The sequence below is a fragment of the Stegostoma tigrinum genome, chromosome 39, assembly GCF_030684315.1.
Source record: "Stegostoma tigrinum isolate sSteTig4 chromosome 39, sSteTig4.hap1, whole genome shotgun sequence".
NCBI lineage: Eukaryota > Metazoa > Chordata > Chondrichthyes > Orectolobiformes > Stegostomatidae > Stegostoma > Stegostoma tigrinum.
This window is the reverse complement of record NC_081392.1, coordinates 10,611,210-10,626,196: the sequence shown is the minus strand read 5'-3', so window position 1 is coordinate 10,626,196 and position 14,987 is coordinate 10,611,210. Positions and strand designations below refer to the sequence as shown.

The 14,987-nt window shown below is 48.5% G+C and overlaps 1 protein-coding gene across 2 annotated transcripts in view; it reads right to left on the bottom strand.

Moving 5' to 3' along the window:
• Window positions 1-3,661: 3,661 nt before the first annotated feature.
• LOC125447820 (RNA-binding protein Nova-1-like) overlaps window positions 3,662-14,987 on the bottom strand; it is a 194,869-nt gene continuing 183,543 nt past the window's right edge. For both annotated transcript variants that reach the window (XM_048522572.2, XM_048522574.2), the window contains exon 4: window positions 3,662-14,867. In XM_048522572.2, coding sequence (XP_048378529.1) covers window positions 13,764-14,867 — 1,104 coding nt within the window. In that variant the 3' untranslated portion in view covers window positions 3,662-13,763. The remainder of the gene's footprint in view (window positions 14,868-14,987) is intronic.

Sequence of the window (14,987 nt, the reverse complement as noted above, 5' to 3'; positions counted from 1 at the left end):
GCAATGCAGGAGGCCCAGATGGACGTGTCATCTGAGGAGTGGGGTGGGGTGGGGGGAGTTGAAATGGTTCACAACTGGGAAGTGTAGTTGTTTGTTCGCAGTTGCGAACCATTTCCATGAAAGATGCAGAAACAGCATCTCATATTTCGCTTGGGAACCATGCAGTCCAAGGGTATCAATGTGGACTTCACAAGTTTCAAAATCTCCCCTCCCCCGACCATATCCCAAAACCAGCCCAGCTAGTCCCTGCCTCCCTAACCATTCCTCCCACCTCAAGCCTCACCCCCAACCCCTACCCACTAACCTGTCTGTCTCCTCTCACCCTATCTTCTCCTTTATCCATCTTCTATCCGCCTTCCCTGTCTCCCTATTTATTTCAGAATCCCCTTCCCCTCCCCTAATGCTGAAGAAGGATCTCGACCCAAAACGTCAAACTTTCCTGCTCCTCTGATGCTGCTTGGCCTGCTATGTTCATCCAGCTCCACAACATACTGCACTAATTCTTTCTTCCTTGTGTGTTTAGCTCATTTCCCTTAAAATGCATGCATGCCCTTCACTATGACTGCTGCCTGTAGGAGTCAGGCCCAATTCTCACCAGTCAAGATAGGGTTGACAGTCAGAGTCTTTTTCACAGATTTGATATACTAGTGGGCATGCATTTAAGGTGAGGGGGGAAAATTCCAAGGAGATGTAAGGGGCAAGGTTTCAGCATAGACAGTGGCTGGAGTCTGGAGTGCGCTGCCAGAGGTGGTGGTGGAGGCAGAGATGATCGGGGCATTTAAGAGACTTTCAGATGCACATGAATATGCACGGTTTGCAGATATATGGACTAAGGGCAGGCAGAAGGGATTAGTTTAGTTCGACGTCAGGTTCAGCACAACATTGTGGGCTGAAAGGCCTGTTCCTGTGCTGTACAGTTCTATGTTCTAAGATAATCCTCTTGAATGCCCACTGGATTTGTCAGCAATTATCTGATTAGTTGGTCCCTCATTTTGTCCTCCACATATGGAACGAGAAGGAGCACGATTTATGTGCAAAGGTTGGGCCTATACTCAGGTGCAGTTTATAAAAATGAGACATGATCTTCCTCAAAGATACAAGATCTTTGTTTGGGCTTGACAGGCTAGGGCTGAGAGGACATTTCCCCTATTGGGGGAATCTAGAACCAAAGGTAAAAGATTCAGAATAACACATAGATGAGGAGGAATTTTGTCTCTCAAAGGGATATTATTTATTCCTTTCCACAGTCAGCAGTGGTGGGCTGAGTCTGTAAGGCTGCTTTTGACCTATAAAGCATACAGAAGGTAGGCAGGAGTGTGGGATTGAACCCTCAATCAGGTCAGCCATGAACACATTGCAGGTTCGGGGAACTGAATGGCCTACTCCTGTTCCTGTTTCTTACTGCAATTGCAGACTTGGGACAGTCATCAAATGAAATCTCGCGTGCCCCTCCAATCAAACGCTTTCCCCTCAAATATGTAACACTGCGCAATTATTTATCAGTCATGGTGTTTTCCCTTCTTCACTGACATTGTCAGCGGAATGCTGTGCCAACCACAGGCTACTTTTCTGGTTCAGCACCAAGGACAGCTCCATGGTAAAGACAGCGACAAGAGGGTTTTAGAGTGAAAACCGAAAGAGCTGCAGATGCTGTAAATCAGAAACAATAAGAGTCTTTGCTGGAGGGGCTCAGCAGGTCTGGCAGCATCTGTGGAGAGAAATCAGAGTTAGTGTTTCAGGTCGAGTGACCCTTCCTCAGTTCAAAGTTAGCATGTCGGGTGAAGTGACCCTTCTTGAGAACCGCCTCTGAGGAAGGGTCATTCAACCCGAAGCGTTAACTCTGATTTCTCTCCATAGATGCTGCTGGACCTGCTGAGCTTTGCCAGCAATTTTGGTTTTTGATTCAGGGTTTTCAAGTGGTCGCATTTCTACCAATGCATCTCAGGGGATTACATACAGCACGTGCAGCCACTGTGCCTGCAATCTCACTGTTAGAGACATCTGGATTACACCTTGTGTCAAAGAATTGGAGCAATTTAAATGATTTATAGTTTTAAACTAATTTACTGTCTTTGAAATCCTGGGATCACGATATTTGCATTGGCCCAATTCCAACTTTTACCTGCTCTGCTTCCCACACCACACTGCCTCTCTCTGGGTCACTGCTCCATTCTATTGGTGTTAACTATTCCTCAAGTGTGGCATCACCAGAGCACCAAATAAGGCAGTAACCAGAGCAGCAAATGCAAGTGAGGTTCAAGAGCAGTGGCAGGAGATACACCATTGTAGGGACACTAGTTAGAGGGCAAGCTGTTGCTTAAATATCTGGTGGATGGGAGTGGTTAGTCAGAAGAAGGGAAAATAGGCCAGCACTGATGTTAAAAAAATGTGAAATTATCCAGGTGGAAAGGACAAATTTAGTTGGTGTAAAGATAATGTTTGTCTCAAACACTGCATAGCATTAGCCTATCACTCCAACAATTGTCAATTTTCAACTCGATAGAAAGCTCAAACAGAAAGGAATTCAGCTCATGGTGAAGGGATCTCCGAGTCTTGGGCTGATGGGTTGAATTGAAGAGGCACACAGGAAATTCGGGCTGGGAGGTGAGTTGCCTTGTAGGGAGGCTGCCCTTAAAGGATAGAAATATTGAACAGGCTGCATTATAGTGAGCGCTCCTCCCTGTTGTATCCTCAATGTGGCCATTCAACATGACACACTTAGATTCAGAACTAGGCCCAGAACAAAAACCAAACCGGGACCACACTCAGGCTCTGAACCAGGACCAGGAACTAATTATGCTAGGAGTTTGTACATTGTATGTGTGCCTGGGAGGGAGCTCACCTTAATCAGAAGATGACATCCTGAGCAACACTAGGTGGACAATCACAAGAGAACTTGCCCAAATGGAGTAACTACTGATCCAATGGTGGTCATTTCCCAACCTCAGACTTAGTCAGGATGGGCTTAGGCCACAAGCTATGCTAAAGCACAGTCTGGGCTCTGACTACTGGATTGACAATTGGTGGTAGGGTGGAGAACTGCAACACGATGGCGAGAGCAAACAGCCCACCCTATTAAAAGTCAGGGTGGGCTCTTGGGCCTGGATTGCAGACCACCATGAGCAAGGCAAAAGGCAAACAGCTATCCTATTGAGTCAAAGACTGTCATGTATGAGATTTCAAATAGGCCCACGGGCTTTTCCTTGACTTTTTCTTTCAGAAAAGATTTAAAATTCCCAGTGAATGTCCATTGGTTAGGTCAAGGAATGATCTGTTAATGAGTTTAATACAGCAGTGGTTCTTTGTCAACTCATTACATGCCTTTAATGTTAAAATAAAAGGTCATTTGGGGTGAAGTGAGGAAGTACCTTGCCATCCTTGGGATGGTGAAAATCTGGATTTTCACACCCAAAATGCTGTTGAGGCTGGGGAGGGGTTGGGGGAAAATGTCAAAATGGAGTATCATAGATTTTTTTTTGCACCTGGACATTAAGGGTTGGGACCAAGGGAATATAGGGACAGATCAGTTAAGATCTAATTGAACAGCATATCAGGTTCAAGCGGCCGAATGGCCTCCTCTTGTTCCTACAAGAGCCTCAGTTACTTCTGCCAACTCAAGAGAGGTTTGCTTGAGGTTTGGGTGGGGGGGGGGGGGGTCCTGCTGCCAGATGGCATGTTGGAATTCCATCCATTCAGAGGATGGCACTAGCATTTTGGGGGGTAGGGATGCAGAATGCATTGGTGACTCAAGCCCTCAACCCTTGTCCTGGCTGAAGGACATAAGGGTCACAGTTGGCAAAGAACACATAGTGCAGCTCAGCATTATTGGATAACAATGTAGCCACTGACTGAGATTATGAAAGCACACGGCCAAATTCCCAACTCCAGGCATTAGTGGGATACAGCAGGTAGCCCTTCCAAAGGTAATGAATGAACCATACTCTTGTCCCTCTTTGTACAGCAGACCTAGCGACGGCCTCAAACTAACCAGGACTTTGGGTGCCAAGGGTCGGTAACCTTACCACCCCAAGCTCAGTGAATGGTAAATGCCAAACCACATCTACCCAAGATGGACATCAATCTTGCAGGCTCTGGCCAACCAGTAAATGCTGCAAAGGGGAATGTCGTGCAACTCAGTGCCACCATACACGATTGAATCAGTCAGCCCGGGGATTTGCCCTTGGTGATGTAGCACGGAGCATGCTCAGGACAAGGTCATGTCTACCCAATTCCAGAGGTGGAGATGGTGGGGGTATTTTTTTTAATTCTCTTGTGGGTTCTGGGCTTCACTGGCATGAATAGCACTTATTGCCCAAAGTGCCAACCACATTACTATGGGCTTGGAGTCACACGTATGCTATGATGGTGAATTTCCTTCCCTGAAGGACGTTCATGAATTAGCTGGGTAGTTTTTTTTTAAAATGACAATCTGATCACCAGTAGGCTAGCCTTTCCTTTTTCTTTTTTATTGAATTCTAAGTAAACCATCTGTCATGGTGGAACCATCTCCTCGGTGCACTGGCATGGTCTTCTGGATTACTAGCCCAGTGACATTACCACTACACCAGTGCGTGACCATGAAAGGATTGAGAGAGTACATATGATTGGGAGTGTGTGATGGAGGGATATGTATTTGCTAGACTCTGGGTTAGTGAGGAAAGTTCAGTGAGGGACGCCTCACTGACCCACTAGAGAAATGACAAGCATATAGCAGCACTGACAGTAACTTTTGCCGAATGGACTTGGAAAACTGACTGACATCACATTACCACAGGGTAGACTCTCTCTTTATAAAACAGACAGTGGCCACATGCCTTCATATTGCCTAGATATTGATATAATATATTAAAAGCCTTGCACACAGTGTGCACTTCCATGAAGTGTTGCACTGGCTCACTGTAACACTTAGTTGGTAACGCCCCCTGTCGCTGTCAGACAGGGTATGTGCCCGCTCGCTGCGGACAACGTCACAAGAGATCTGCTGGCTATGTAAATAATTGTTCACTGTCCTTGGCTTGTTACTCTCTCCATCAGCCCCCAAGGCAATGCTTAACCACCAGTGGGCCCTTCTTTACGAAGGTGTCAAGACTAAAAGAGCTGCCAAGTTAACCCACCCACAATGGAAGAGAGACTCCTGTCTGGAGTCACACTGCTCTGCCTCTGGGTTGGCATGATATTGAGGGGTAGTGTGCAGAGGGTGGCATTTAGTATTTTCTGCTGATAGATAAATCCAGGGACGTGCAGGCTAGCTGCATTAACCATGGGAAATGCAGGATTACAGGGAGAAGGGTGGGTCTGGCTGAGATGCACGTTGGAGGGTCAGTGTGGATTTGATGGGCTGAATGGCCTGCTTCCACTCTGTAGGGATTCTATGACTGGTGGCAGTGGATTTACTCTGAAAGCACAAGTGGACACCGTCACTCCTCCCGCTGACCAACCCACGGATTCTCGATGGCATTAGGTGGCACATAGAGAGTGGCCAATTTATTGCTTGCCCTTGTCCTGGGACACCTGATTACAGCCTGTTGTCCTGTTAGATCCAGGCTGGCTGGAGAGGAATGTCAGGGCTCAAAGGTTTACTGCGTCATGGGATGGTTTTCTTTCTAGGCCAACGCAAATCCTATCTCAGCTCCTACTGGCTCATTTGGGGAATGCTGTCAGAACAGATGGTCAATCATCTCTGCGCCTTCTATGTTTGTTTCCAAGGCTGTAGTCAACACTAATAAGTATGTTGGCACTACCCAACTCCAGGGGTGTTATACAATAGAAGTAACATCATTTACTAGCTCAACTAGGGTAGCACACTGGGGCAGGGCATCAACATGGTTCTTCTGGCTAGGCCCAGTCACACAATACTGTCTAGAGGCCCTAGGATATCTCTCTCTCTCTCTCTCACACACACACACACGCAGACACACACACACACACACACACACACACACACACACACCTAGGAGAAGGCAAGTGGCTAGAAAACCACATATACAATTTGCAGGTTTAGTGTTTGCCAAGCAGTTCTGAAGATTTATTTGCCACCAAAAGCCCTCAGTTTTAAATGTAATCGTTTCATCACTTTTAATCTCTTAAAAGAAGAGCAAAATTCAAAGAGGCTACGGCCACCTTTTGGGAGCACAAGGCCAAGATCAGGTCTTTAGTAAGGTCTAAATTCAGGCTCTTCCTCTGCCTGTGTACTGAAGCCCACCTCAGAGCCAATCTCAGTGAATCTGCGCCAAGCATACAAATGATCTTCTTCGACCCAGCAGTTGACATGGCTTTAGCTAACACCAACCAACACAGGCTTGAATGAAGCTAGCTGTCTCATGCCAACAAGATGTTGGTCTAATGTGGGCCTCAGGCCTGGCACAGCCAGATAATATTCAAATCACACCCAAATGGGAACTATGTGGTCAATTGGCCAAAAGAGCTATGTGACTCGCAGTTAAGGGGAATGTCTGCGATGCATAGAAATTTGGGAGAAAATCCTGGCAGAAAAAAGTAGGGTTGTCAACCTTCCAGAGTAGTCCTGGCATTTCTGACAGTAAAAGGTAATCTCCACAGAAAAAAAATACTGGCCGAATGAGGGATGATAATCCCATCATGTGTTTATGAGAACTCTCCTTTAAAAACTTTGTTTACATCTTACAAAGATATTAGTAGTCAACCTAACTTATTTTTCTGTTGACGTGAGGCTAGGTCAAACCTCCAGGTATATATCTAACCACAGCTGGCAACCTTGGCAGAAAGGGGCCAAGAGATATAATGAATCAACTCAGCCCTGTGACCCTTGTCAATTGGAATTCAGAACAACCAGAACTCTGAGGTGTCTGAAAAATTGCAGAGGAGGAGCATCTTTGGCACTATTTTTTGTGGGAATTCTCTTTTTCCATCTCGCCTCTCTCAGGCAATGCTGTCTCTGCCATATCCCTGAGGCTTCTGGAAATGTTTACAAGCTTCCATTTCCCAGATGAAACAGTGGAAATTCCTCATTCTTCTTGGAAAAGCCACTCACAGACTTGGCAATTAATTCTGGGAGTCAGCACCAATAATTCAAAATGGCTGCACTCCGAGGAAAACATGGTTAACACCAGGAATAAGAGGCCATGGAACAAGCCTTTCTATCCACGACAACACTGGGCAATTATCCCACTTTGCAAGCAAGGAGGTGGCCCACACTTACTTCCAGCTCCCATCCACCTCATCCTCTGCTCTGGATATTCAATCTTTTCTCACAATGTTCAAGGGCTCAATGCCCTTAGTGTGACTGCTCAACATGGACAAGTGTCAACTTTGAGGGGTTCTTCCTCAAAAGCTTTCTTCAGTCCAGAGGGGAGTACTACTGAGGCTATAAAAGGCTCTGGTCAGGACACATTTGGAGTATTGTGTGCAGTTTTGGGGCCCATATCTCAGGAAGGATGTAATGGCCCTGGAGCAGGTCCAGAGGAGGTTCACAAGAATGGTCTCAGGAATGGAAAGCTTAACATATTAGGACCATTTGAGGGCTCTGGGACTAAATTCATTGGAGTTTAGATGGATGGTGGGGGGGGGGGGCGAAGAGATCTAATTGAAACTTTCAGAATACTGAATGGCCTTGACAAAGTGGAAGTTGGGAAGACGCTTCCATTGGTGGGAGAAGCTAGGACCCGAGGGCACAGCCTTAGAGTAAAAGGGAGACCTTTTAGGATGGAGATAAGGAGAAACTTCTTCAGCCAGAGAGTGGTGAATCTACTGAATTCACTGCCACAGAAAGCCGTGGAGGCCAGGCCATTGAGTACATTTAGTACTGAGATAGATAGGTTCTTGATTATCAAGGGGATGAAGGGTTATGGGGAGAAAACAGGAGAACGGGGTTGAGGAACTTTCAGCCATGATTGAATGATGGAGCAGATTCAATGGGCCGAATGGCCTAATTTTTGCTCCTATGTTTTTTGGGAATCATGGATAGAGGGATGAAGAGGTATCATCACTGCAGGAGTTAAACATTACGCATGACTGGACCAGCACTGAAAGAAAGTGTTGAATGAGAGGTTTGCGATCTCCCTTGAGATCACAGCTTGCATCTTTCTGACCAAGGGCAGTTTTCACTGGTTGTACAGATCCTAACAGGATGGCCATAGGGGTCATAAAGGAGACAGTCTCTTGAGGTATGGCAATTTGGCACACATTTGCAAATTTGGCACAATTTCAAAACTGAGTTCACTACATTTTGACCAGGCCGGACCATGGAATCAAGGAATTGAGACACAGATTAGCCATGATCTAACTGAACGGTAGAAGAGAGTTGGGCACTCAATGGGCAACTCCTGGTCCAAGAGAAGGTATCACAGGTCTCCTTTACTCAGTGGCTAGAAGACTCTCAGAGTGGAGCCCTTTGACCCTTTGAGGATTCAAGATCACATAGGCACCAGGTTACAAAGCCCTTGTTGCTCAATGCTTCTCTTTAGGTTTAATACTGCAGCTCTTTGTTTCAGTTTGTTCAATGGAAGTGGAGGTGGGGAGGGAGGAGTGAGCCAGGGTTTGGCAGATGGGCTGAGGGTGGGGGTGGTTATTAGAGGCAAAAAGTTCACATTCAATGGAATGCCTCAGCCAAAGACCTGGTGGAATATCAACTGCGATGGCACCTGAATGAAAGGGGCACACACAATGCGAATGGGTAGTAGAGTTGGGAATGCCCACAGCAAACTGCTAACATGGGAGTCCCAATTGGCAGCCTGAACGTTAGCTTGGAAGCATCCAAATCACCATGGGAGGAGGATGCAGGAGGTCAGACTGAGGAAAAGGTAGGGGAGGATATGGTCTAGAAGAGGGTAAAGTCAAAACAAGTTATCTGTGTGGAGTTTGCACATTCTCCCTGCGTCTGCGTGGTTTTCCTCCGGGTGCTCCGGTTTCCTCCCACAGTCCAAAGGTGTGCAGGTTTAATGGATTGACCATGCTAAATTGCCCGTAGTGTTCAGGGATGTGTGGGATGCTTCAAGGGGCAGTGTGGGCTTGTTGGGCCGAAAGGCCTGTCTCCACACTGTAGGGAATCTAATCTAATCTAATTCTCTGGATCCATGACTCTGGGAGTTATCACGGTAACAATTCCCAGCTGCAGCACTCTCTCTCTCTGTCTCTCTCACTCTCTCTCCCCTTTCAATGCTGCAGTACCTCATCAGATCCCAAGCCTTTGCCCCACCCTCCCTACAGGCATTCATACGATGTGCTCACAAGGAATAGAGAAATACACTCAAGATGTTCTGGTTTGTAGTTCTATAAATAACTATGCCAGTCAGGGTAACCTCAGTCTTTGGGCAGGATATAGGTCACAGTTTGTGGCAAAGTGGAGCAGTGCTGAAGGTACTGTATTAGTAAATGAGGGCAGAGGAGGTCACATCAGACTGAAACCCAGTGACAAAGAGAAAGGTGGAGGCAGCCTAATCACAAATAGCAACCCCGTCCACCCATCAGACACCTGTAACTCTCATGACTCAGTCCCCGGGATACATAGATGGACGCAAGTGAGTGACTCAAACAGCAAATTGAAATTATGTGGGAAGAAATCCAGGGATGGTGAGGTGGGAAGGAGTCTTTTCCTTGAAGCTGGGAAGTGAACTGTTCATGGAGGAACATCAACCTGCAAACCTAGGGATCCATAAACACCACACACTTATGTGGAGACCTCAGGTAGAAAAACACAAGGAGACCATCAAGTCTACTCTGCCATTCAATACGATAACGCCTGAATGGGGGCTTAAAATCCATTTTCCCATCCACTCCCCATTCCCTTGATTTCCAAAAATCTGTCTACCCCAGTTCTAAATATGTTTAATGACAGAACCTCCCCAAACATCCAGGTGGAGAATTCCAAAGACTTAGAAGACTGAGTGAAGACATTTCTCCTCAACTCAGTCCCCCCTGCCCTGGGATTGGACCTCCATGTTCTAGATTCCCCAACAATGAAGAAACACACTCTTCAGTGTCCATCCTGTCAAACCCCTTCAGAATCCAGGACCATAACTGACTGTCGACTAATGGACCCTCAACCTTGGATAACTATAGCTCGATTAGTCACCGTACGGAATCACAGACGCTAGTTCTTTCCAATGCTGTGAAAATGCATCAGGTACAAATCCATGTCCTACCTGTGGGCTGCTTGATCTAAAGGTCAGGTGGATCAGGACTGCCTGTGTGGCGAGAAGCAGATGTTATTTGGGCACTACAAGGTTAAAGAATGTCTCTATACCCCAAGGAGTGTGGCAATAAAAGAATACAGACATAATCACACAGGGGAAATTCAGTCTAACAACTGGGATACATTTCCCTTGCATTGATGGCTGTCAGGCTGACTGAAGTGCAGATAAAATCAAACTGTTGACATAGCACATGACCGGGTAAGGCAATGGAGTAATTATAATAGAGCTGTATATGGAGGGTCAGTGTAACAGAAAACGTGTTATAACGGAGAGACAAACTGAGGTAAATGTAACAGGAGGTGTGGGGTGGCTAGCACTGCTGCCTCACGATGCCAGGGACCCAGGTTCGATCCCACCTCCAGGTGAGTGTCTGTGTGGAGTTTGCACCTTCTCCCCCTGTCTACATGGGTTTCCTCCGGGTGCTCTGATTTCCTCCCACAGTCCAAAAGTTAGGAGGATTAGCCATGCTAAAATTACCCATAGTGTTCATGCTAGCTGGATTAGCCAGAGGAAATGCAGTAGAGGCTCATCCTTTGGAGAGTTCATAGGATTCCTACAGTGTAGAAGCAGGCCAATTGGCCCATCAAGTCCACATTGACCGTCCAAAGAGCATCCCATCCATAAGCCTGCATTTCCCAAGGCTAATCAATCTAACCTGCACATCTTTGAACCATGGGAAGAAACCAGAGCACCTGGAGGAAACCCTCGCAGACACAGGGACAGCATGCAAACTCCACATAGACAGCCATTTGAACTCAGGTCCCTGGTACTGCTGTGAGGCAGCAATGCTAGCCACTCTGCCATGGTGTGCACTTGATGGACCAAATGGCCTGCTTCCACACTGCAGGGATTTTATGATTATAACTGAAAGTTTCACAAAAAGGGTCACTGTGTCAGAGGGAGTATTATAACAGAGTGCTTTACTGAGGGTCGGTGAAACAGAAAGAGTGATTATTAACTGAGGGTCTGATAGTGGGGGTGCAACGCACTGCAATTGTGAACTTATTCCTGGTCAGTGTGGCTTGCTTGATGCTGGAAATGCTAGTCTTGACTTGTTTCTGTCGACCATGAGGGCACTGACGTGGGAATCGGTTCAAAAGACAATTGGATAAATGGTGATGAAAACTGATACAAACCAAGAGGAAACTGAGTCAGTCATAACTTATCCAACAGAACTGACAGGCCCAGTGTACATCACATCTTTTCCTACAAGAGTCTGTTTACCCTTTGCAGAGGGAATGTTCTCGCTGTTGTCTAATATTTTGCACCCATCGTTTTTATGGAGCATTTGACCAAATGCCACCGCCGTTCGCAAAGGCCTGAGTGGGAGGACAGACCAGATCACAAAACCAACCTCATACAACCCACTTCCCATCTCAACATAGTGACATAACCTCCTTGCTTCTCAGTTCTGAGGAAGGGCTGCTGGACCCAAGATGTTAACTCTGATTTCTCTCTCCACTGATGCTGCCAGACCTGCTGAATTTTTCCAGCAACTTTAGTTTCTGCTCCAGTTTTCTTCATCCTCATGTGTTTATCTATCTTTCCCTTAAATATACCGAGTCTATATTACTGCTCCCTGTGGCAGCCAGTCCCACATTCTGGCCAAAGCAGTTCTCCCTGAATTATCACTGGAATATACCAGCTGCTATCTTACAGTGAGGCCTCTCTAGTTTGCAAAGTTACCAGCAAAAGTGAGGATCTAAACTGGATAGCTCTTTCAAAGAGCCAGGATGAAGCTGGGTGCTAGTTTTGGGATGCTAACACACGGTCCACTCAATTCTTCCAAAATTTTAAAGGCTGCAATCTGGTCACATGTCAACCATCTCCTTTCTAGAGGAAACTACTCCAACCTGGTCAATTTTGCTGATAGTTTTCAACTCTCAGTTTCTGTGAAAATTCATTGAGGTTCTGCCACTGGGCCGATGTAGCCAGAAACGCTCCCAGAAAGGTTAAGCCAGACTCCCAAGCTATTTTCCTTTCAACACCCAGGAAGCAAGGGGGGGTTAAAAAGAGTGGCGTTTTACTCGAAACTTTGAATATGATAAGTATTGCTGGTGTTTTCACATTGCCATTAGATTGGGATGAAGAGCAGAATTGCCAACATTTCCAGGGCTGCCCTGGAATTCCCCCACAACCTTGCCAGGAACAAGACCTAGGAATAACCAACTCCTCAGGGGCATTGTGCGTTTTGCTTCCCTCATTCTTGTAGATCCCTTTAATTCCCGAATAATAAAAATATCAGGAATGGGGGGGATTGGGCAATTGAGGATGTTTGAGGGGGTACGGGTTGAAAGGTTAGTTCGCCTGTCCAACAGGAGTCAAAAAGCAAAGTGACACCATGATGGATGTGCCAATCTATCAACGGCAGGAACGTTGTGGTGCTTGGCCACTAGAGAGGGCAGAACCCTTGTCAGAGCATCCAGGGGTACATCCAGCTGGATACACCCAGTCTACACTACGGGTAGATGGGAAGTTGGCAGGCAGAGGAAGGGATGGCAGGATGAGGGAGAAGGTGGATGGGGAAAGGAGATAAAGGATGGGGATGTTAGGAAGGAGATGGGGGAGGGAATAGGGAGAAGGGATGCAGTGGGAAGTAAGGGGAAGGGGAAGGTAGAAATGGTGATGGAGCTGAGGTTGGGTGGGGATGGAGGAAGGGGTTAACAGAGGGCTGTAGGTGGTGAGGGGCAAGAGGATTGGAGTTGAATGAGATCAAGAAGGGGGAGGGTCAGTGATGGGTAAAGGAGCAGCAAGGGAGGGAAGGGGTGAAGATTGAGTCTTGGCGGAAAGGGAGGCAGGGAGGGGTTTTAAGGGTTGAGTGGGGGTTGGGAAAGGAGATGTGAAGGGAAAAGGAGGGCGAGAGGGAGAAGGCACAGTGACGGTGAAAGGAGGGGAAATGGGGAGGAGGAAATGGGGGGGCAAGTGAGGATGGAGAAAGATGAAGGCGGTCGGGGACGGAGAAAGAGGAGGAGGAGGAGGAGGATAAGAATTGAATTGGGACATGGAGGAGGTGAGGTGAGAAGGGGATGATAGTGTGGGCAATGGGGCAAGCGGAGGGGGCATCGAGGAGAGACTAGGGAGGGCCAGGGATGACAGGAGAGTGGGACAGGAATAAGAAGGGATGGGGAGGGGGTGTAGGAATGGAGGTCATTTCAGGCGCACGCAGCATCCCATCCCACTTTGGCCTCAGAGGGCAACTGACGGACAACCCATCTGAGGCCAACATTTTGGTCAAATCCAACAGGACCACAACCAGGGACTGGGCGGGGGAGCCATAAAGATAGGGAGAGATTGGTGGGATGGGGAAAAAGAGGAAGAAAACAAAATGGTGGGGGGAGAAGAAGAAGAGATTGAGGATCAAGAAGTGGTCTTCATGGAAACGAGTGGTAAACATTATTTACATATACACAGATCTCTGACGTTGTCATATAATATATTAATACAAGACGTTTTAATTAGAATCAAGTACTATATAAGCCCCTTTCAGTTCTTTTTTTTAGAAAAAAAACGGAAACCTGTCTTTCTGTTTCGGCACCTCGTTTGGTTTGGTGTTGGTGGTGTTGTTGTTGTCGTCGTCGTTGATGTTGTCGTCGTCTAACCGACTTTCTGGAGGTTGGCGGCACGGACCCCTTGCTCGTAGGTGATCCTCTGGCTGATTAAATACTGCGCGGCCTGGGTCGCGGCCGCCGTGCCGGTGATGGTCACCTTGCGGTTCCTGGTGCCGGGGATAAACTCGCCCTTTTTGGAGATCTGAATGCGGGCGCCAGTCAACTCCTGGTACTCGACCAGCGTCTTCCCGCCTTTGCCCAAAATGGCGCCGACCAGGTTCTCGGGCACCGCGATCTCCACCACGTCCTTCGAGGCCTCGCCCAGCTTCTCGGCCGCCAGGATGGAGCCGGCCGCCAGGGGAGACGCCGCGCTGAAGTAGCCGTTGGTGGCGGCCGCCAAGGAGCCCAGGGAGAAGGTACCCACCGCGCTGCCAGGGTTGTTGCCTCCGCCCCCTCCGCCGCCTCCCCCGCCGCCTCCTCCACCTCCTCCTCCACCCGCCGCCGCAGCCGAGGCCTCGCTGGCGTACGAAGCCAGGAGGTTGGCGGCGGCGGCGGCCGCAGGGTTGGCACTGGCTGCCACTGCCGCCAAGACCCCGGTGGCGGTGGCCGGGTTGAGGCCCAGGCCCAGCGAGTTGGTGTTGTAGCCGTAGCTCGCCAGTGTGTTGAGGGCCGAGCTGATGGCCAGCAAGTCGTTGCCGGTGAAGCCGGACAGGCCGGCGGCGCCACCTCCTCCTCCTCCGCCACCGCCTGCAAAGCCCGCCACCCCCGCCAGGTTGGCGTGGCCCAGCAGGCCTGCCGCCGAAGCCGCCGCTGCCGCCGCCGCTGCCGCCGGCAGCACCTCCGTCGAGTTGGCGTAAGGCGAGCCGGTTGGGTTGGAGTTGGCCACCGGGCCCGAGATGTTGGCATAGCTGATGTTGAGGCAGCTGCCGCTCTGCGGGTCCTCCTGGATCTTCTGCACGATCAGCTCCACCGCCTTGCGGTTCTGCTCGGCCTCGCCGCTCACCGTCACCACCCGCTCCTGCAGGTTGATGCCCTCGGGCTTCTGCGACAGCTGCACCCAAGCCCCGGACTGCTCCATCACCGCTTTCACGGTCGCGCCACCTTTCCCGATGATCAGCCCCGCCGTGCTGTTGGGCACGATCAACTTCGCCTGCAAGACAGAACGGGAAAAGCAGCCAGAGATCCGTTAGAATTTCCCATGGGACTCCTTCCCTCTTTCCCTTCATGAGCATCCACGGGTCAGTTTCCCATGGGATTACATCCCTCTTTC